This window comes from Vulpes vulpes, chromosome 1 (assembly GCF_048418805.1).
Source record: "Vulpes vulpes isolate BD-2025 chromosome 1, VulVul3, whole genome shotgun sequence".
In the NCBI taxonomy this organism is placed as follows: Eukaryota; Metazoa; Chordata; class Mammalia; order Carnivora; family Canidae; genus Vulpes; species Vulpes vulpes.
The window spans coordinates 6,342,723-6,366,521 of record NC_132780.1 but is presented as its reverse complement, the minus strand read 5'-3'; the positions used below and the strand labels follow the sequence as shown (position 1 = coordinate 6,366,521).

The following is a 23,799-nucleotide window of genomic DNA, read 5'->3' as shown; positions in this document are numbered from 1 at the left end:
CAAAAAAGAAGAGAAAATTAAACCCAAAATACACAGAAAAAAAGGAAAGAATCAGATCAGTAATTAATGAAATAGCAATCAAGGCAAAGGAAACTGTAGAGAAAAATTAATAAAACTAAAAGCTAGCCTTTGAAAACATCAATAAAATACTGATGTATTTTAGAATACATATACAATCAAGAAAAAAGACATAAATTATTGACATCAGGAATTAAGAAGGGGGCATTACTATAGATCTGACAGGCATTAAAAGGATAATAAGGGAATATTATAAACAACTTTATGCTAATAAATTTGACATCTAAATGGAAATAAATGAATTTCTTGAAAGACACAAATTACTAAACTGATTCAAAAAGAAATGAAACCCCCCAAAGCCCAGATCAATTAAAGAAATTAAAGCCTCCCCATGAAGAAAACTCCAAATTCAGGTGGTGCATTTACTTACTACTGCTGTTGTAACAAATATAGTAACTGAAAACAACAAATTTATTATCTGACAGATACATATGTTGGAAGTCCAACAAGGGTTTCACTAGACTAAATCAAGATGTCAGCAGGGCTGTGTACCTTTCTGGTGGCCTAGGAAACAGTCTATTTTCTTGCCTTTTCTAGCTCCTAGAGGCCTCTTACATGGTTCAAGGCCCCCTTCCTCCATTTTCCTTTTTTTTTTTTTTTAAGATTTTATTTATTTATTCATGAGAGAGAGAGAGAGAGAGAGAAAGGGCAGAGGGAGAAGCAGGCTCCGTGCAGGGAGCCCAACGTGGGACTCGATTCTGGGTCTCCAGGATCATGCCCTAGGCTGAAGGCCGCGCTAAACCGCTGGGCCACCAGGGCTGCCCCCTTCCTCCATTTTCAAAGCCAGTAACATTTCATTTCACTAACAGGAGTATGGACATTCCATTCTCACATCTCCCTCTGATCCTGATTCTTCAGATAATCAAAAATAATCTCCCTATCTCAAAATCATTAATTTAATAACATCTGCAAATTCCCTTTTGCCACATAAGGCACCATATTCACAGGTTCCAGGATTAGCATGTAGACATCTCTGGGGGTCATTATTCTGCTTACTATAGATGCCTTTGTTGTTGAATTCTATCAGACAATAGAGGAAGAAATAATACAATTCAGTAAATTCTTCCAGAAAATAGAAGAGGATGCATTTCCCGACTTATTTTATAAATTAAGGTGGAATAAAGACATTTTCAAATAAAGAAAGCTGAGAGTATTTATCATGAGAAGACGCAAACTGTAGATGCAGAAGGAAGATCTTCAAGTTAAAAAGAAATGACACCAAATAGAAATTCAGATCTCAAGAAGCAAGAGCAATTAAAAATGGTATATATGTGGATAAATAAAATGTATTTGCAAATAATCCAATAATGTACTTTTTCCAGATTCTTTTTAATTCCTTTATTTCTGTGGATTTTCTGCTTTTTAAATTTTTATATTATGCTTTCTCTTTCTTTCCTAATTTAAGATTTGTATTATTATCTCATTAATTGTAAGTTTTTCCTGTTTTCTTTTTTTTTTCCTGTTTTCTAACACATAAAATTTTTATCTTTATAAATTCCTTCCATAATTCCTTCTACTTCTTTTCAATTTATATATTTTCATTATTTTATTAGAAGCATTAAAACTGTAACTTTGCCCTTAGAGTCTTACTTTAACTAAATCCCATGAGTTCCAAAATGTAGTGTTATCACAGAGTACCAGAAATTCTTTACTTTTATTTTTTTAGTTTTATTTTTTTAAAGATTTTATTTATTTATTCATGAGAGACACAGAGAAAGAGAGAAAGGCAGAGACACAAGCAGAGGGAGAAGCAGGCTCCATGCAGGGAGCTCGATATGGAACTCAATCCTGGGACCCCAGGATCATGCCCTGGGCCAAAGGCAGGCGCTAAACCCCTAAGCCACACAGGGATCCCAAAATTCTTTACTTTTTTTTTTTTTTTTAAAGACTTATTTATTTATTCAGAGAGAGAGATGCAGAAACACAGGGAAAGGGAGAAGCAGGCTCCATGCAGGAAGCCTGATGTGGGACTTGATCCCGGGTCTCCAGGATCACACCCCAGGCTGCAGGTGGCGCTAAACCACTGCGCCACCAGCGCCACCAGCGGTTTTTTTTTTTTTTTTTTTTTTTTTTTGCCACCAGCGGTTCTTTATTTTTGGATTGTATTTCATCTTTGATCCAGGAATTGAGACAGGTTTTATAAATTGTTGGTAAGAGTAACTTTATTTTTCTGATTTTTTTTTTAAGATTTTATTTATTTATTCATGAGAGAGAGAGAGAGAGAGAGAGAGGCAAAGACACAGGCAGAGGGAGAAGCAGGCTCCATGCAGGGAGCCCGATGTGGGACTTGATCCTGGGACTTCAGGATCACGCTCTGGGCCGAAGGCAGGCGCTAAATCGCTGAGCCACCCAGGGATCCTGATTTTGTTATTAAATCCTAGCTATATTTCATTGTGTTCAGAGAATATGGTATATCATTTCTTCTTACTTGGACCTTATTGTAGCCTAATATAATGTCATTTTTCCTGATTGGTCTATGGACACTTGAAAAGTACATATATTTGTTATTACTAGGATACAGAATTGAATATATATCAATTAGGTAGATTTGATGGAGTGTTTCATCCTTACTAAATTTGTCTACTTGGCTTGACTTTGACTGAAAGGGTTAATTAGTGTCCTCTACTACTTCCTTCTATCTGCTTTCCTATTTGCTCAAGGAAATTTGATACTATAATATTTGACATATGTGTATTTACAACTATGTTATCTTCATTTTGAAATGTATGCCTTAGAATTATATACTACCCTTTGCCATGTTTAATGGTGTTATGTGGCCTGAATTTTTGTCTGTTTTTAGTTTCCATTTGTCTGACATAATTTATCCAACCTTTCATTAAACTTTCTGAGTCATTTAAGTATCTCAGAGTCTCTGAGTGCAAAGAGTTGGGTTTTTCTTTGAGACTCAACCTAAAAGCCTTTTTCTTTTGTGAGTTAAAATTCATATACATTTATTGATAGGACATATATTTGTTTTTTGGTCTTAGCTTTATCTTGTAATTGTTTTGTTCATTTGTTCATACATGTGTGTGTGTATGTATCTGTGTCTTAAATCTTAAGTCTTGGGGTGCCACGGTGGCTCAGTCAATTAAAGTGTCTGTCTTCAGCTCATGATCTCAGGGTCCTGAGGATCGAGCCCACGTCAGGCTCCCTGCTAGACAGGGAATCTGCTTCTTCCTCCCCCTCTCTCCCTCTAACCCCCATTTGTGTTCCCTCACTCTCTCAAATAAATAAATAGAATCTTTTTAAAAAATCTTAAGTCTGGTAGTACTTAAGTTATTTTTGTCTCTCTCACTACAAGTTAAGTTCTACAAGGGATGATTTGTATGTGTCTGATTTTTCCCCCAACCAATTTATTCATAGTTACCTAGAAGTATGCTTGTCACACAGTAGGTACTCAAAAATATCTGTTAAATCACCTCATCAAACCAAAGTTCTGACAAGAGAAACATCAATATTTCCCTCAAAAGAATACTATTTCTGCTCTCTTCCCCTGGCAAAAGTCTGAGCATATGGGAAATGAAAAATGATGTGTTGAATGAGTATAAGAACACTGGTTAGAAAGGAGAGGAGCAAAAAAGGAAGACCTTGAAGTTTTGAAACCAACACTTACTCACTAGTAAGTTATTGTAGGATATTCACTTAGGCAACAATATCAGGATAAAGAATGCAAATACTCATATGACTATGGAAAAAAAGGGCATCAATTAGGAACCAAAAAAATCAACTTACATTGGCCATGGCTTTTTAAGAATTCAATGTATTAGTCCTCTTCTTAGTTTCACTTTAGAAGAAATTCACAGTCCAAAGAAAATGTTGCTGGATGAGAGGGGTTTAAAAAAAAGACATGAGATGATCTTGCTTCTTAGCTCCCGTAGTGCTAATATAGAATGACATTTTTCTTCCCTCTTCATATCTCCTATGCCCAGTCCCCATACACATAAAAAGAGGGAAATTGGACAAATCCCAACCTTACTCAAAACAGGAAGGAAGCCAGGGATAGTGGGATGGATTCAAGAAATACTGGGTCCAGGCTTTTCATCAGGACAGATTTAGAGAGGCAGACCAGTGTCCCTATAACAAAATGGACCCAAACAACCTATTCAGACGTCTACTGACAAGATTCTCAATGAGTTTAAGAGGAAAAGGAAATGGTCATTACAAAGATTAGGGAAATAGAAAACGATCTAAAAGACCTACTGCATAACTCACAGGAATTTCAAAAATAGAGACTGATGGAACACAGACAAAAAAGAAGAAACAGAACAAAAATTTCCTGACCAGGGCGCCTGAGTGGCACAGTCAATTAAGCGATAGTCTTGATTTTGGCTGAGGTCACAAGAATCAGCCTACGGGGCAGCCCGGGTGGCTCAGCGGTTTAGCACCGCCTGCAGCCCAGGTTGTGATCCTGGAGACCTGGGAACCAGTCCCACATCGGGCTCCCTGCATGGGGCCTGCTTCTCCCTCTGTGTCTCTGCCTCTTTCTCATATTCTGTGTCTCTCATGAATAAATAAATAAAATCTTAAAAAAAAAGAAAAGAAAAGAAAAGAAAAGAAAAGAAAAGAAAAGAATCAGCCTACACTGGGCTCTGGGCTGAGCCTAGAGCCTGCTTAAGATTCTCTCTCTTGGTGGGGGGATCCCTGGGTGGCGCAGCGGTTTGGCGCCTGCCTTTGGCTCAGGGCGCGATCCAGGAGACCCAGTATCGAATCCCACGTCGGGCTCCCGGTGCATGGAGCCTGCTTCTCCCTCTGCCTGTGTCTCTACCTCTCTCTCTCTCTCTCTCTCTGTGTGTGTGTGACTATCGTAAATAAATAAATAAATAAGATTCTCTCTCTCGGGCAGCCCTGTGGTGCAGCGGTTTAGCGCCGCCTGCAGCCTGGGGTGTGATCCTGGGGACCTTAAAAAAATAAATCTTAAAAAAAAAAAGATTCTCCCTCTTACCTCTCTCCCGACTCAGCTGCCCCACACATGTGCACATGTGATCTCTCTATATATATATATAAAATTCCAGACCAAATGAATACTTGAGACTTTAGTTTGGAATACTGGTGAGAATTTTAAAAAGTACACCTGGAAGCATCCTGGAAAATCTTCTGAGATTTATTCCTGAATACAGACAAAAGACCTAAATATCCTGTAATAAAGAATTACAAAACCAATGTGTCTAATCCTTTTTTTTAAAGATTTATTTATTTATTTATGATAGAGAAAGAGAGAGAGAGAGAGAGAGAGGCAGAGACACAGGAGGAGGGAGAAGCAGGCTCCATGCCGGGAGCCTGATGTGGGACTCCAGGATCACGCCCTGGGCCAAAGGCAGGCGCCAAACCGCTGAGCCACCCAGGGATCCCCGAATGTTTCTAATCTTTTAGGGAAAAATACATACATACATAGGCATATATGTATGTATATAAAGAAGGTGAAAGTATTTGTAATAAGATATTCAAAGTGAGGGTGCCTGGGTGGCTCAGGTGGTTGTACGTCTCACTCTTGGTTTTGGCTCCAGTCATGATCTCTGTGGGATCAAACCCCATGTGGGATGGCTTGGCCCTCTCCCTCTGCTCCTCCCCCTGCTCACTGTTCCCTTTCTCTCTCTCTCTGTCAAATAAATAAATAAATGAATAAATGAATAAATAATAAATAAATAAATAAATAAATTTTAAAAATGCTTTGAGTGGCTGAAGAATCATAGACAACTTTTACTTTAAATTAAGTAATATAACAAGGAATTTTAAAAGTTTTTATGAACGTTTCAGGTAAGAAGCAACTCCTAATCATTAGACTGATTTTGGATGAGCAAGAGTACCATTCTTTCCTCCTACTCTAAGGTGTTTCTAAGGAGAATGGCAGAAGTAGTGAGGTAGAGAAGTATGAAGGACATCTGAGTGGCTCAGTGGTTGAGCATCTGCCTTCGGCTCAGGGCATGATCCCAAAGTCCTGGGATCAAGTCCCACATCGGGCTCCCCATAGGGAGCCTGATTCTCCCTCTGCCTGTCTCTGCCTCTCTGTGTGTCTCTCATGAATAAATAAATAAAATCTTTAAAAAAAAAAAAAAAGAGCTATGAGACACAGACCTTTGCTAAATAATCTCCAAACCCAAGGTAGAGCTGAAGTCACAATCCCAAGATCAAGAATCCCAAGTTCTTAACTAAGTCAGCCAGGTGCCCCTAACCAAGCCTTTCTTGAAGCTCAAACATTGTGTGACCTTGTGGGTGATGTGGTGTGCGACAGTGTCTGTGACCATGGTAATTATGACTCTTTAACATTTGGTGATATGCTTGAGTTCTTCAGATAAGTGTTGGGGATGAGGGCTAAGTGGGCATAAAGGCAGTTTGTGGTTGGGGAGTGACTGTTCGGTTTGTTTTACTATATAATATATATGTGGCTGTGTCTGAGGTTGTGTGATGATGATTAACGTGGGTTGGATTGTCTTTTTGTCTTTGGTTGTGTGAATCTACAGGTGAATATTGGAAAGTCTCCCTTATTGCCTGACTCTGTGAGCCTGAGTGTAAACGGCTTGTGTAATTGTGCTTTTTTTCCTTTTATGCAAGTATATGAAGCTTACACAAATAGCCACCCGCAGTCATGGTTACCATCACATACAAACTCCATTCACACAAATGGTCACGCAGACAATTAAACTGCCACAAAAGCACGATCCCGAGCCCAGTCGCTATCACCAGAACCAAATACACTCAGTCCAGAGACAAACTCAAAACACGCACTCAAAACAACCCAACCTATCCTCCCTAAGCAGCTCCCGCACTTTGGAGGCCTAACACTCCAGATACTCCTCTTACCCAGGCCTGGAGCTCCAGGATTCCTTACCTTCAGCATCCTCAGGAAGGGCGCTGGTCCAAACTCGGATTTGCATTCCAGGCGAGGCCGCGCGCCTAGCCTTGCACGCTCTGCTGGTCGGGTAAAGTCTTCACCTGCCTCAGCCGCCGACCATTCCGCAGACGTTCCTACCGGAAGTAGCTTTGCACCGCTGTGTCCTCTGGGAAACGTAGTCCGAAAGGAAAGAGCCCAGGCGCTGAAAGAGGTAAACCTTCCGCCAGGTTTCGGGATGCACCTGCTCAGTTTCACGCAGTCCTGGAGTGACGCTACAACCTCTTCGTTTCCAAGGCTAAGTGCCGAATTTTGGGTCTGAATTTGGGACCTCGGATTCCTCTGAGGGAGGATTTCGAGCCTGGCACTGTGGCTGTCCCTACCCCCTTCAAGGTGGACGCGCACGTGCTGTGGTTTGAGAGAATTGTTGTCTGATGCGGAGGGACCCGGCCTTCGTCTGTAAGGTGGCGGTGCGAGATGTGTTTTATGAGTCCGAAGAGGGTGAGGAGTCTCAGGGTGCCTGAGTGAGGATATTGGTTAGTGAAACGTTTTTGAGACCGTTGGAAATAGTGGTTGTGCTGTATACCCATGTGGGTTCACGCCACGTGCAGGGATTGTGTAGTGCTGTGATCTAACGTGGTTTAGGAGTGAGGGGACTGTGTGATTGATTACACGTGCCTATGGGCGGCGCGACTCTATGGGCAGTGAACTTGTAACGTTCTGTGGGAGGCTGTGTTGGGTCCACCTATGACTAGTAGGAGCGGTTGGCTGCGGTGGGTGTCTGTCGCGAGAAGGGAGGAGGTTGGTCTCCCTGAGACCGGGATGTGTGTGTGTGTTTGTCTGTGTGAACCCTGATGGATGAAACCGATCCCTGGGCCAGGCAGAGCTGACCCTGATCCTTACACTTATGCGTGGGAGAGGCATGAAGCGACACTGTGAGCTCTATGTGTGTGTGAGAAACCAGAGTTGACTGAGAGGGTGGAAGCCAGTGCAGATTATCTGCTAGAAGGGGCAAATCTAAAGATTTTTTTTAACCTTGCTTAAGTCCAGAAACCCTATCTCAAAGTGCCATGTGAAGAAATGTATCGATGAGAACAAGTGGTTGTGTTTCTGGGTCTGATCCTTGGTCACATGCATGCGTTGGTTGCACTTGGTATTGTCAAAGGTGTTGAGTGAAATGTACAAGTATGGGAAAGTGGTTTGTGATTGTACTCATCTCTAAGTGAATTGTCTGATAGTGCAAGGGCAGGTGGTTAAACATTGTGACTCTAAGGTTGATAACGTGTCGGTTTTAAGTGAGTACGATTGGGAGATCACGTGAGATCTGGTAAATTTGTTTTTGTGTGTTTGAATGCAACTTAAAATCTGGATTTTGGAAGATAATGTATTTGGTTGCGATCTGAATATAGTAACTATATAAGAAACTGAAATATTATGTGTGAGATTGAGTATGAGGTGATACCTACTCTAACCTTCTTTACCTACCTCAAAAAGATGATCGTTAAGCTTCCTGAAGCATAGATTTTACTTGAAAATTAAGTTTCCAATAGAAATTTTTAAAAATCTAAGTAACTTGAAACATGGATTTTAAAAATATGAAATTATTATGAATGCAAAATGATCATGAAAGAATTTTTTAAATCTCTGTTATAGGGTAATTGGGAATATGGTATTCTTTGGTGGAAGTGAAATAGATGGGAGTCTTAATTCTTACTCTGTATAAGTGAAAGAGTTCCAGTCGAGTGAACAAAAGCCTAACTTGAATAATAAAAGGTCATAGACTGTCAGTCAATTCTCAGACTTGACCCAGTATGCAGACCCATAACCTCTTGAGTGAAAAGGTTACACTGCCAAAAATTTATGCTGATAATTTTCCCGCATGCTTTCCCCAAAAACCCACAGCTTTTACCAGGGTGACCATACATTGAGGAAAAGGAAGTAATTAGACCTTAGACACTGGCTTTGAGCTGACACTAATTCCAGGAGACCCAGAACCTTACTGGTCTACCAGTCAGGGTAGGGACTTAAGGAGGTCCGGTGATCAGTGTTGTTTTAGCTAAGGTCCATCTCACAGCAGATCCAATAGGTGCCTGAACCCATCTTGTGGTTTCTCCTCCAGTTCTAGAATGGATAATTGCAACAGACATACTCCGCAACTGTCTCTCTGGCCTGTTGAGCGAGAAAAGGACAACTGCCAACTACTAAAACTGCCTCTATCTAAAAAAAAAAAAAAAAAAAAAAAAAATAGACCAGAAGAATACTGCATTCCTGGAGGGACTGCAGAGATTAGTGCCACTATTAAGAATTTTGAAGAGGGGCTCTTAGGTGGCTCAGTGGTTGGGCTCAGAGGGGCTCTTTGGCTCAGGTTGTGATCCTGGGGTCCTGGGGTCCAGTCCCACATCAGGCTCCCAGCAGGGAGTCTGCTTCTCCCTCTGCCTCTGTCTCTTTCTGTGTTTCTCACGAATGAATAAATAAAATCTTTAAATTATTTATTTATTTATTTATTTATGATAGTCACACAGAGAGAGAGAGAGAGAGAGAGAGAAAGGCAGAGACACAGGCAGAGGGAGAAGCAGGCTCCATGCACCGGGAGCCCGACGTGGGATTCGATCCCGGGTCTCCAGGATCGCGCCCTGGGCCAAAGGCAGGCGCCAAACCGCTGCGCCACCCAGGGATGCCCTAAATAAAATCTTTAAAAATTTTTTTTAAATTTAAAAGTACTTTAAAGATGCAGGGATGGTGATTCCCACCATATCCCCATTCAACTTGCCTATTTGGCCTCTGCAGATAGAGAAATCTTGGTGAATGACAATGGGTTATCATAAGCTGGTTGTTGACTCCAACTGCAGCTGTTTTACCACATGTGATTTCATCAGTTAAGCAAATTAACACATTCCCTGGTACCTCCTATATGATTACTGATCTAGCAATTTCCCCCCCCATCCCCGTTAATAAAGACAACCAGAAACAACTGTTTTCACTTGGCAAGAACAATATACCTTCCGTGTTCTATCTCAGGGGTACAGCTCTTCAGCCCTATAATTTAGTTTACAGTGATAATAATTTAGTTACAGGGATCTTAATTGTCTTTCCCTTCCACAAGATGTCACATTGGTCAGATACATTGATGACACTATGCCATTGGGCTTAGTGAGCAAGAAATGGCAACCACTCTAGATTTACTGATAAGACTTCTATGTGTCAGGTTTGGGAAATAAATCCAACAAAAAGTTAGAGGTCTACCTACCTCAGTGAAATTTCTAGGAGTCCAGTGGTGTGTGGCATGTCATGATATCCCTTCTAAGGATGAAGGATAAGTCATTGCATCTGGCTCCCACAACTAAAAAAGAGGCACAAAGCCTAATGAACCTCTGGATTTTGGAGGCAATCTATTCTTCATTTGGGTGTGTTATTTCAGCCCATTTACCAAGTGATGTGAAAAGCTGCTAGTTTTGAGTAGGGCCCAGAACAAGAGAAGGCTCTGACTCTGCCGCAGGTCCAAAAAATACAAGCACTTTGCCTCTTGGGCCATAAAGCCCTGTATCCAAGGTTGTTTGAAATATCAGAGGCAGGGGTACCTGGGTGGCTCAGTTGGTTAAACATCTGCCTTGGACTCAGGTCATGATCTGAGGGTCCTGGATTGAGCCCCTGCATTGGCATCCCTGCTCAGTAGGGAGCCTGCTTCTCCCTCTCTTCCCTGTGTGCTCTCTCTCCCTGTCTCTTTCTCTCTTTCAAATCTTAAAAATATCAGAGGCAGATAGTGATGCTGTCTGGAGCCTTTGACAGGACCCTATACATGGGTCACAGTTCAGGCCCTTAGGATTTTGAAGCAGTCTTGCCATTCTCTGTAGTTAACTACTCACTTTTTGAAAAACAGTTTTGGCCTGCTACTGGGCCTTAGAGACTAAACACTAAACCATGGGCCACCAAGTTACCATTATAAACTGGGTGTAATCTGACCCAACAAACCATTAATAGGGCCCAGAACAAGAGAAGGCTTTGGTGTGTGTAGGGTGTGTAGAACAGCACTCATAAAATCGAAGTGGTATATAAGTGATTGAGCCAAGTATGCCCTGAAGGCACAAGTAATCCTACTGGTCAGAGCTTTGAGCAGTGCACCTGGTTGTTGTTGTTGCTTGGAAGAAAAAATGATCAGATGTGCAATTACATACTGATCCACAGGCTATGGCCAGTGGCTTGGCTGGGTGGTCAGGAACTTGAACGTGATTGGCAAATTCATGTGAAGGAAATCTAGAAAAGAGGTACAGAGCTCTCTTAATGTGTAAAAGTGAAGCTATTTGTGTCCCATATTAAATGCTCAGCAGAGGAGGATTTTAAGAAGGTGTATAGAATGACCCAGTCTGTGACACTGTATGATTTCTTTCCTTAGCTACTCTTGTCATCACCCAATGGGTTCTTTTTTTTTTTTTTTTTTTTTTAATTTTATTTATTTATGATAGTCATACAGAGAGAAAGAGAGAGAGGCAGAGACACAGGCAGAGGGAGAAGCAGGCTCCATGCACCGGGAGCCTGACGTGGGATTCGATCTCGGGTCTCCAGGATCGTGCCCTGGGCCAAAGGCAGGCGCCAAACCGCTGCGCCACCCAGGGATCCCACCCAATGGTTTCTTGAACAAAGTGGCCGTGGTGGCAGGGATGGCAGTTATCCATGGGTTCTGCAACACGAGTGTCCACTCATTAAGGCCAACCTAGTTACAGTCACTGCTGAATCCCCAGTCTGTCAGCAGCAGAGACCAACACTGATTCTCCGATATAGCACCATTCTTTGGTGGCAGGTTGATTACATTGGACTGCTTCCATTATGGAAGGAGCAGTATTTTCTTTTCCTTATCAGAACAGACACTCTGGATACAGATTTGACTATACTGTACATAATGCATCTGCCAAAATTACCATCAGTGGATTTACAGAATGCCTTATCCACTATCATGGTATTCTAAACAGCATTACTTCTGATCAGGGAACTCATATCACAGTAATTGAAGCACAGCGGTGGATCCATCCTCAGGGAATTCACTGGTCTTAACAAGTTCCCCACCATTTTGAAGCAGGTGGCTTGGCAGAATGGAATGATGTTTTGAAGACTCAGTCTCAATGCCATCTAGGTAGCAGTATCTTGCCGGGCTAGGGCATGGTTCTACAGAAGGCTGTGTATGCCCTGGTATCAGCATCCACTTTCTGGTGCTCTTTCTCCCAGTCAGGATTCATAAGGCTAGGAATCAAGAGGTAGAAATGGGAGTGACACCGCTCACTACTACCCCTGGTGACCTAATAGCAAAATACTTGCTTCCCCTCCCCACAGCCTGTGCTCTGCTGCACAGAGGTCTTAAGTTCCAAAGGGAGGAATGCTTCCACCAAGAGATACAATGATTCCATTTAACCATAAATTAAGCCTGCTACCCAATTGCTTTGGGCTTCTCATCTCTCTGAATCAAAACGCAAAGAGGGGAGTAGGTATGCTGGTTGGGTTTACTGATTTTGACTATCAAGGAGAAGTTGGACTGCTACCCCAAAACAGAGATAAGGAAGAGTATATATGGAGTATAGGAGATCCTTTGAGATGTCTCTTAATATTACCATACCCTATGATTAAAGAGAATGGCAAACTACAAACTATAAAGGCGGGATTATTCATGGGCCAGACACCCAAGAATGAATGTTTGGGTGACCCCACCAAATAACCATGACCAGTTAGGAACTTGCCGAGGGCAAAGGAAATATGGAATGGGTGGTAGAAGAAGGTAGTTATAAATGCCCACAACAACCATGTGATCAGGTTCAGAAATTAGGACTATAATTGTCATGAGTGTTTCTTTATTTTGTTGTGTTTGTATGTATATAAATATCTTTGCTCCTTTTTTATACTGTTATGTAATATGTATTGAATTTACAGTATGTACTATTAACTTTACATCATAATATTTAATTTGTGGGATATAAGGGAGAAAAGTAAACATGCAAGACTTTGCATCCTCCTCTGGGGAAAGGATTCGTGTATTTTTTTGTTTTATGCAGGATAGTTGTGTCATGTTAAGTGGAAGTATGACCTTGTTATTGTTTTTATTCAGATATTAAGTATGGTTTAGGGAGATGAATATAGGTGCCAAGGAGACAAGGGATGGACTTATAATGCCTAATTTTATGTAACTTGGCTGGGCCACTATGCTCAAATATTTAGCCAAATATCGTTCTGAATGTTTCTGTGAAATTTTTTTTGTTTTTTGTTTTTTTAAGATTTTATTTATTTATTCATGAGAGACACAGAGAGAGAGGCAGAGACACATGCAGAGAGAGAAGCAGGCTCCCTGTGGCGAGCCTGATGTGGGACTCGATCCCTGGTTCCAGGATCATGCTCTGAGCCAAAAGCAGGCGCTCAACCCCTGGGCAACCCAGGTGTCCCCTGTGAAGGTGTTTATTAAATGAGATTAACATTTAATTTAAATTAGAGCAGATTACCCTCCAGAATGTGGGTAAACCTCATCCAGTCAGTTGAAGGCCTTGATAGACTAAAGGCCGCCTTCTCCTAGGATAGAAAGGAACTCTGGCAGCAGAGCTTTTGGCTCAAACTGCAACTGTTCCCAGGGTGACATACTGACCTGACCTACAGATTTTAGATTTAACAGACTTGCACAATCTCATGAGCCAATTCCTTAAAATCTCTTTCTTAACCACTCTTCTCTCTCTCTCTCTCTCTCTCTCTCTCTCTCTCAATACACACACACACATACATCCTGTTGTTTCTGTTTCTCTGGAGAACTCTAATACAATATATGTACTAATTTAATCCTCAGGAGAACTGTGAGGAAGGTATTACCATTCCCAGTAAACTATGTAGGCAAGTGAGGTATCAAGGGCTGAAATAAGTTGTGAAATGTCACAGATTTCCTGAGAGATGGAACTAGAATTTGAGTTCCAAAGCCCTTAATCTTTAACTACCAGATTCTACTATTTTCTAACTCTGTACCTTCTGGTGTGTTTTACTAAGCCATTCCGGATGAGTATCTCTCTTTGACAATTAAATTGAGGCCCAAATCATAATGATAATAGTGTGGTCTGTCATATCTTATTTAACACATTGTCTATTCCAAAACATTTTTTTTACCCATTATTATCAGGAATTCTTTTTTTTTTAATTACTTATCTGAGAGAGAGAGAGAGTATGTGAGCGCACACAGGAGCAGGGGAGAGAGAGAAGCAGACTCCCTCCCTGCTGAGCAGGGAGTCAAATGCAGGGCTTGATCCCAGGACCCTGAGTTCATGACCTGAACTGCAGGCAGATGCTTAACCAACTGAAGCACCCAGGTGCCCTTATTATCAGGAACTGTTCAGTGAACATCCTTGTTTCCTAAGACAAAGTATCCCAGAAATGGGATTTCTGTATAAGACATTGCATATGCCTACAGTATGTAAGAAACTGTGCCTATGTACTTGGAAGAAACACAGATGAATTAAGATATAACTGCTACCTTTATGATGTTCATAATCCAACAGGGGAAATAAAAGTAGGTCAAAGGCAGAGCATGACAAAAACCTCTGGAGAAGTACAGATGATAAACCATGGGAGTTGACAAGAAAGAATTCTAACTATAGCAATATGTCCAACTTATTATGAATTCACGGGAAATCTTTGTGAATTTTCCTTAGTCAAGTTTATGCCCTATAGTTTTGATTCTCTTGATGTTGGATCTAAAGGGAAACTATGAGCACAGTAATTCTCTCACTGATTACCACAGGGCATTATTGCTAAAGTTTCAGAAGCAAAATAAATTCTTCCAAACAAAGGGTTGCAGAAGGGGAGGTGAGTGGGGGAATAGGGTGACTGGGTGACAGGGCATTAAGGAGGGCACATGATGAGATGAGCACTAGGTGTTATACTATATGCTGGCAAACTGAATTAAACAGTCTTCCATCAAAAGACATAAAAACAACTAGAACAGTGTTGGAGCCTCTTAGCTCTTTTCTAGGCAGAACAGCCATACTTGGAAACAAGTAGTTTATTAGAAGGGAACATAAGAGAAATCATTCAAAGTCCACTATATTTAGAATATGCTGAACTATAAATCTAACATAAAGACCCACAACAGAGGGTTTTTTTCATCTATTTTTTGAAGAACTTCCCTTTAATAAAATTTCTTAAAACATAATCTAAACTCAAGACATTCTTGGTTCTTGTAAAGAATAGGAAGTGTAATTAAATTTATATAAATTATGGAAGTATACGTAAGACAAAAAATCAGTATAACAGACTAGAAATCAACAATGTTAACATTTAGAAGTATAAATCCATATATTTTTCTTTCTATTGCTGATGTTTGACATTTTATCCATAATGATATATATGTACCTTTCAGTAAATGGGATGGTTGTACATGTTGTATAGTAACCTGCTTTAGCTACTGTCAGTGTATTATGAATTTTTCTATATTTTTTATTAGTCTACAATTTAATTTTTAGTGACCACTTAATACCTTATTGTGAGGAAGTTCTGAAATCTATTGAATTTGTATATTCTTGCTGGACTCAGAAAGCTAATCCGTGCCAGAGAAATTCTTCTATGTTCTGCCTAGCTCCCACGTCTGGCCCACCTTCCCCTTTCTTCCAGGGTCATATGGGGCTAGGGTTTGTGGAGTTGGAATGTTTTGTCATTTGCAGGACTGTCACTTTCGAAGATGTCCATCAGGTTCTCCCAGGTGAAGAGCGAGTGCCTGAACCCGCTTCAGAAGGATGTAACTACAAGGGTGAGATGTTGGAGCCTGGTTTTGCCCATTAAGAATATTTTCGCTCATTATTTATAGTCTGCCTATTGGAAGTATCTTCCTTCAGTAGGAATCTCAGGAGAGCCTTTGAAGAACTGATTTGGTATTTGTATAATTGGAAACAAACAACTGCATTTTGTTGTTACTGGGGCTTCATTTACTTGAAACGTAAGGTGACTTGATCTTCCCATAACCCTTCTGTTCTTCCCTGATTGGCAGCACCTCAGCAGTCACAAGTTTCATTTCATTTCCTATATATAGGATTGTATATGTCTAAGCCAGATGTGATTTCCTTATTAGAAGAAAGGAGACAGCCCTGAATGGTGGAAAAACCAGTGAGTAAATAGGCTCCAGAAAGAGAAAAGGCATTGCCTGTAAAAAGCCCAGCTGGTATGAAGAGCTAAAACTTAAGAGGTGTGAGAAGCTCTCTTTAACCTGAATTCCCAAAGACACATCACCATCATCCCCATTCTGTCACTGTGTTTGTAGTTACTTCTATAAATCCCTGAGAGAAATTAGCTTTATAGATTTTGTGAATATAAAAGAAATATATACAAAGCATTAAAATTCAGAAAACAAAAAAATAATAAAATAAAATAAAATTCAGAAAACAGGGAATCCTAAAATAACAATAGCCCACTAAGAACATTTATTGTAAATTCCCTCCTTGTATACACAGACTTTCCTTTCAAAAATAAAATTGGCTACATGAAGCTATTCTGAAAGCTACTTTTCTTACCTGTGAATGTTTTTCTTTTTTTTTATTTACTTATTTTTATTTTTATTTATTTATTTTTATTTATGATAGTCACACAGAGAAAGAGAGAGAGAGAGAGGCAGAGACACAGGCAGAGGGAGAAGCAGGCTCCATGCATGGGGAGCCTGATGTGGGATTCGACCCCAGGTCTCCAGGATCGCGCCCTGGACCAAAGGCAGGCGCCAAACCGCTGCGCCACCCAGGGATCCCGTGAATGTTTTTCTATGTCAACAAGTAAAGGTCTAGAACATCTATTGTAATGTAAAAAACTTCGATTTTTTTAAAAGATGGAAGTGTATCTTCAGAGTAAATTCCTAATATTGGATGTCAGGTAAATATATACTTGAACAGCAGTTTGTACTGTGCAGGTCCAATTAAAGGCAGTAACTTTCATTGTAAGGATTCTGGTCAACAGGCTATTAATTAGTATTAAGTTTTGGGGGGAGTCAAAAGTTATACATGATTTTCAACTGCACAGAAGATAAGTGTCCATAACCTCTGTGTTGTTCAGGGTTGAATATAGATAGTTGGTTTTTTTTGTTTTAATGTAGTTTTTAAATATACTGTCGTATGCCCCAATGTAAGGCTTGTCCTAGCAATATATGATACTGCCTAACCTCCTATGTATTAATTTTCTGTGGCTGCTGTAAAAAATCACCACAAACTAATTATTTTCTCTCATTGTTCTGGGGCCAGAAGTCCAAAATCAAAAAGTCATCAGGGCCAGATTCCCTCTAAAGACTCTAGGGAAGAATCTGGTTTTTTGCTCCCACATTCTGGTGGCTGTAGGTATCGCTTGACCTGTTTGGCCCCATCACTCCAATTTCTGCATCCATGGTCACATTGCCTCCTCTTCCACTGTCAAATCTTTCTCTGCCTCACCCCTACAAAGATACTTGTCATTGGATTTGGGGTCCACCCAGACAATCCAACATAAACTCTTCATCTCAAGGTCCTTAATTATATCTAATTTAACTAATTATTAATTTCCAAGGTAGCATTCATAAATTCCAGAGATTAGGACCTAGACATATCTTTTTTGGAAGTCACCATGCAGCCCATTATGCCCTGTCTTACTTAACAGAATATTGTTAAAATTTAGAATTTTTGCCATTCTGATAGGTGAAAAATGGGCTTATCATTTTAATTTCCATTTCTCTTTTCATATATTTAAGTGTTACTTTTACTTATTTTTTTGTGAATTGTTTGTTCCTTTTAGCCATTTTTTTCTGTCAAATTTTTTGGTATTTCAATTTTAAGAGTTCTTTTTAAATTGAGGTATAATTGACATTTAACGTAAGTTTCAGATGTACAACATGATTCAATATTTGTATATACTGTGAAATGAAGAGGTTTTCTTAATATTAGGAATTCTTATGGACTGAATTTTGTCCCCACCCGAATTCATAACGTTGAGGCCCTAATCCCTTGCACCATACTTTAGAATGTGACTTTATTTGGAGATAGGACCTTTAAAAAGTTAAAATGAGGCTGTTAGGGTATATCCTAATTCAATCCAACTAGTGTCCATATACGAAGAGATTAGGGTATGCAGAGAGACATACCAGGGATGCATACATACAGAGAAAAGACCACATGAGGACACAGTGAGAAGACAGCCATCTTCAGGCCAAGCAGAGAGACCTCAGGAGAAAGTAATTTGCCAATACCTTCATTTTGAACTTCAGCTTCCACCCAATTGGTAGTATTTTGTTATGAAAGCCCTAGAAAACAAATACAGGAATATCAGCCCTTTATTTGTGATGAATCTTGTGAATATTTGTTTCCTAATTTGTAAGTTGTCTTTTGATTTTGTTTTTTTCTAATGTAGTCAAATCTTTGAACTTTTTCTTTAATTGTATGTTTTCTGAATTAGAAAGTTCTTTCTTGGGATCCCTGGGTGGCGCAGCGGTTTGGCGCCTGCCTTTGGCCCAGGGCGTGATCCTGGAGACCCGGGATCGAATCCCACGTCGGGCTCCCGGTGCATGGAGCCTGCTTCTCCCTCTGCCTCTGTCTCTCTCTCTCTGTGACTATCATAAATAAATAAAAATTAAAAAAAAAAAAAAAGAAAGTTCTTTCTTACATCCAGGTTAAAGAGGGATTCACTGATGCTTTCTTCTAGGATCCATATGGTTTCATTTCTTATATTTACACTCCTAACCTTTTGGAGTTTATTCTTGTGGTATGATAATGTAAGGTATGGGAAGTTTTTATTTTATTTTTTCCAAATGGCAAAGCAGGAAACTTGTTCCAATTATGTGCTTATATTTTTAATTTTTTATTTTGAGATCATTGTAGATTTACATGCAGTTGTAAGAAATAATACAGAGATCCCACATAACCTTCCCAGCTTCCCTCAATGACCATTTCTTATAAAATTACAGTGCAATATCATGACCAAGGTAATGATATTGATATAATCTACAGAACTTATTCATATATTTTGCCCAGTTTTACATGCACCCATTTGTGTATCTATGTGTATATTTAGTTCTATGCATTTTTATCATGTTTAGAGTCATGTCACAACCACTACCATCATGATTCAGAACAGTTTTAACCCAATGATCCCTTGTGCTACCCTTTTATATTCACAGCCACCTCTCCACCCAATCCCTGGTATCCTCTAACCTGTTCTCCTTCTCTATAGTTTTGCATTTTAAGAATATTATATAATGTATTCATACAGATTATGACTTTTATGAAATTGGTTCTTTTTCAGTTAGCATAATTCTCTTGAGACCCACCCAAATTGTGTATTTCAATGGTCCATTCCTTTTTATTGCCAGTGTTTTTCCATGGTAGAGATACACCCTAGTTTGTTTAACCATTTACCTATTAAAAGACATTTGGTTTATTTCCAGGTTTTGGTTATTACAAATAAAGCTGCTATGAGCATTCATGTACAGGTGTTTTTTGTAAACCCATGTTTTCATTTCTCTGAGATAAATAAATGACCAAGATCACACTTGGCTGGGTTGTATGGTAAGCTATGCAATTTTTTTATTGTGAAACTTCATTTCAATTTTTGTTCACTCCTTGTTCTGTGGATCAGGGAATTATTATCAATAGGAATTTATGTTTGCAGCATCATTGGTCATAAGGGGAATGCAAATTAAATATAAATGTACCACTACACACTCATGAGAATGTCTAAAAGTCAAAAGACTGACAATAATATTGATCAGGTGAGGCAATGAATTCTCATACACTGCACATGGGAGCATAAAATGGAACATTCACTTTCAAACACTATTGCAATATTTATTAAACCTAAATGTGTATTTTCTAACCAAGCAATTCTATTTTTGGGTACATACCCCAAACAGTTGATTTCATATGCATGCCAAAGACTGAGACAAGAATGTTCACAGTAGCTTTACTCATAATGGCCCCAAACTGGAAACTCAAATACTCCAGCAACAAGAGAATGGATAAATAAGTTATGGTACATTCAGACAATATAATACTGTACAATACTATGTTAAGTTACAAACTACTGCTGTGTACAGCATGGATGACTGTTTGGATACAATGTTGGATAAAAGAGGCCAGACACAAAAGTACATACTGTATGATTCCAGTTCTATAAAGTTCAATGTGATGGAGGTCAAAATAATGGTTAACTTTGAGGTATACTGATAAGGAAGAGACATGAGCCTTCTGTGCTAAGGAGCCTTCTGAGATTTGACCTTTATCAAATGGTGATTGTATGGGTTTATAAAACAAATCATTAAGCTATGATTTTAGACCTGTGTCCTACATTGTACTAAAGTCTTATTTAAAATGGAGGAGAGGGGCAGCCCGAGTGGCTCAGTGGTTTAGCGCCACCTTTAGCCCAGAGCCTGATCCTGGAAGCATGGAGCCTGCTTCTCCCTCTGCCTGTGTCTCTGCCTCTCTGTCTCTGTCTCTGTGTCTCTCATAAATAAATAAATAAAATCTTAAAAAAAATAAAATGGAGGAGAAATCATACCTATTCAGCAAAAGGCTGAAGATTTTATTTATAAAATCTTTAAAAAATGGAGGAGAAATTGTACATATTCAGCAAAAGGCTGAAGATTTTATTTATTTATTCATGAGAGACAGAGAGAGAGAGGCAGAGACACAGGCAGAGGGAGAAGCAGGCTCCATGCTGGGAGCCCAACGTGGGACTGGATCCCGGGTTTCCAGGATCAGGCTCTGGCCTAAAGGTGGCGCTAAGCCACTGAGCCACCCAGGGATTCCCAAGCGAGTCTGTGTTTTGAATCCACGTTTCTCTAACTACAAAACCAGTTCTTTCAATTCTGGTTTTTGTCCCAGAAGCCCAGATTTTATTACATTAAATGAAACCTCAGCATAGGTAATTCATTTAAACAAACACAACTTCCACTAAATTGGTAGATTTCAAGAACTGTTGATATTAGAATAGACACTCTTTATGGTATATTAGTGAAACTTTAAGCAGGGCAATTGATGAAGGTATATAAGTCAGTTTTAACTTTGAAAGTCTTATTCTCAACAGTGTTTAAGACTTTAAGATATAATTACACATGTTCACAAAAAGGAGTGTGCAATGAAATGCTATACAATAATGGGGAAAAGCTAGAAAGAAGTTAAATATCCTTCAATAGGGAAATGTCTGGATAGTATATCCAGACAATGTAGTCAAAACATTATGACAGTTTATAATTTGATGACATGAAAAGCTGTTCATTATATTTTGTTAGATGAAGGTAGATTACAAAATAGTTTGTATTGTAGTATGACTGTTTTGAATGAAAAAATGCTATATGCCTATATCCATGTGTTAATTTACAGAGAAACAGATGAAATGATTTGGAATAAAATGTTCAAAGAAGCTTTTTTTTTTTTTTAAAGATTTTATTTGAGAAAGAGAGCACATTTGCGTGCACTCACGTGTGCATAAGCAGGGGGAGGGGCTGAAGGTGAGGGAAAAGTAGACTCTCCACTCAGCAGGGCCTGAGCAGAAGGCACTTAACTAGCTAAGCCACCCAGGGGCCCCAAAGAAGCTGTTTCTAAATGAACTTTGTGGGCAGCGGTTTAGCGCTGCCTTTAGCCCAGGGTGTGGTCCTAGAGACCCAGGAACGGTTCCCATGTCAGGCTCCCTGCTTGGAGCCTGCTTCTCCCTCTGCCTGTGTCTCTGCCTCTCTCTCTCTCTCTGTGTCTCTCATGAATAAATAAATAAATAAATAAATAAATAAATAAATAAATAAATAAATCTTAAAAAAAGAAAAAGCTCTTACTAAATGAACTTTAAGCTTTTCTGTATTTTCTGAACTTCTGAATTAAGAATTTTACAGTAATTTTACAGTAAGAAAAAATAATAGAACTAATCCCTCCCTCTTTGAAAGCAGAAGAAATAATAGAGATTGAAACATAGAGTATAGTGCTGTAGTGTTTGAATTCTAGCTTTAAGTGGCCTGAAGTTTCTTCATAGATATAAACCTTTCAGATTCTACTACTTTAACAATCTTAAATCTTGAAACCTAAGATTTTGGTACACAAGATTCCTCTTGCTGGTTGCCCCTCACCTAGGCTCAGATCTCTTATTGCCAGTCTCCCCACCAATCATTTCTCCAACAAGGAAATCACATCTGCCTTGGAAATTAATTAATACTAAACCCTGCAAGTAGGAGAAGAAATGGGATTTAGGCCTGATGTGGCTATGCAGAAATTCAGACCATTCCTTTGATGATGAGGCAGAAGTTGAGAAAGTAATCTGAAGGATCAGGAAGATGACAGTTTAGAAAACACAGAAGAGATGCCCATTTCTACCTCCAGGAAAATTAATATCAGTCCTTCAGAAAATTAGCTAAGTACCCTAAAGAGTCACAGTGAAGAAAGTAAGATGGCTTCAGAATGCAGATTTTGAATTGGAAAATAGAAAAGAGTTTTGTAATCACAGAGTCCCAGTTGATTAGTTTAATAAATGTATATAGATCCTATATCACACCCTTGAACAAATTTCTCTGAGTGGGGTGAGTCATCTGTACTCCACTCAGCAGAAGTCAGTACCACATTCCCAAGTCTACATATCCCTGAAATGACAGGAACCCATGTCCTGATAAGTTTCTGGAAAGAAATGTAAAGTTGGTGAAGACATAGGAAGCTGGACAGTAAGAAGGAATTGCACAGCAAAGTTAATAGTTAAATAAATTATAAAATATCCATGTAAAGGAATACCAAGATAAACAAATGCAAAGCTGTAGAAAATAAGAATATAGAAAAAATTCAAGATACAATACCAGTAGAGAAATCACTTTACAAAACAGGTTGATCAATACCATTATATCAATATGGAGTGATAGATTAAAAGTCTAGAAAGTGGAAAAATGTGTTTCAGTTATCTACCACTATGTAATCACCCCAAAAGTTTGTGGCTTAACACAAAAAAACATTCATTAGCTCATTATTCTGGGGTTGGCAATTTGGGCTTGGCTTGGCTGAGAGGTTCTAATGATGCCACTCATTTGACAGCAGCCAGTGGCTTGGTAGGGGGTGGATGGTCTAAGAAGAAATATCTGGCAGCTGTTGCTGAAAGTCAGCGGGGCTTCTGGCTCCAAATGATCTTTTGTCTTCAGGCAAGCTAGTCATAACCTTCAGCTTGATGCTCTCAGGGCAGGAAGAGGAAAAGAGCAAAAGCTGCAAGACCTCCTAAGGCTTTGTTTGGAAAGTCTCACTAGGTCACATCCACAACATGCTAATAGTCAAAGTACATCACAAAGTACTATTAGCCCTGACTAATAGTAACCTAACTATTTCAGGAAAAGAACAATTACTCCCTTTTCTGAAAAACAAAAAGAGAACAACACCAACAAAACCCCTGACCTTGAGCTTGGTTTCAGATATGCCCTGTAATGTTGTCCTTTATTCAGGGCCCTTCTCTCAGGGAAGAGCACTACAAGGGGAAGGGGAGGGAATCATCAGACACCAGACCTTCTTAGAGCACAGCCTACCAAAATTGGAAGAAATTCTTCAACACACGGCCTCTTGCTATATACCAGACACATACTCAGAAGTGAAAGGGAGATGAGAAGTACTGCTACTTCTTTTTAGTGTCAAAGGGAATACCAGGGTCACTGACCTCCAGGGCTGAAACTTTCTCTAAGTTCACAGCAAGTTTCCTGCGAAGACAGCTTTGGGGTTGATGTGGTTCTAAAATGTGGAACTTGACCCCAGCTCCCAAGGGAGATACTCTGAGGAAGGAATCCTACTCCTAATGTATCTCCAAAGGTCTTCCTAGGACTCTGCCGAAGCGATTCTTCCAATTCTAAAATTCATTCCAAATGAATGAATTTGTGCTTCTTTGCTTGTATGTAACTCAAATATCTGACTTCCTATTGGTGACCATTTCTCTGCTGC

At 39.6% G+C, this 23,799-nt stretch overlaps 1 protein-coding gene across 18 annotated transcripts in view; it reads right to left on the bottom strand.

Annotated features, from left to right (window-relative positions):
- ZNF461 (zinc finger protein 461) overlaps window positions 1–23,799 on the bottom strand; it is a 53,014-nt gene that overhangs the window by 28,451 nt on the left and 764 nt on the right. For 3 of the 18 annotated variants that reach the window (XM_026010247.2, XM_072748625.1, XM_072749333.1), the window contains exons 2-4: window positions 10,152–10,244; window positions 6,905–7,424; window positions 3,811–3,897 (exon numbers count right to left, since the gene is read on the bottom strand). Coding sequence is in view for 14 of the 18 variants with exons in the window: in XM_072748625.1 (XP_072604726.1) it covers window positions 3,811–3,819 (9 nt within the window). In the remaining 4 variants the exon portion in view is untranslated. Of the gene's footprint in view, window positions 1–3,810; window positions 3,898–6,904; window positions 9,074–10,151; window positions 10,245–18,107; window positions 18,162–23,799 lie in introns of those variants that run through there. The other 15 variants (XM_026010245.2, XM_072748562.1, XM_072749275.1 and 12 more) reach the window with 10 other exon arrangements.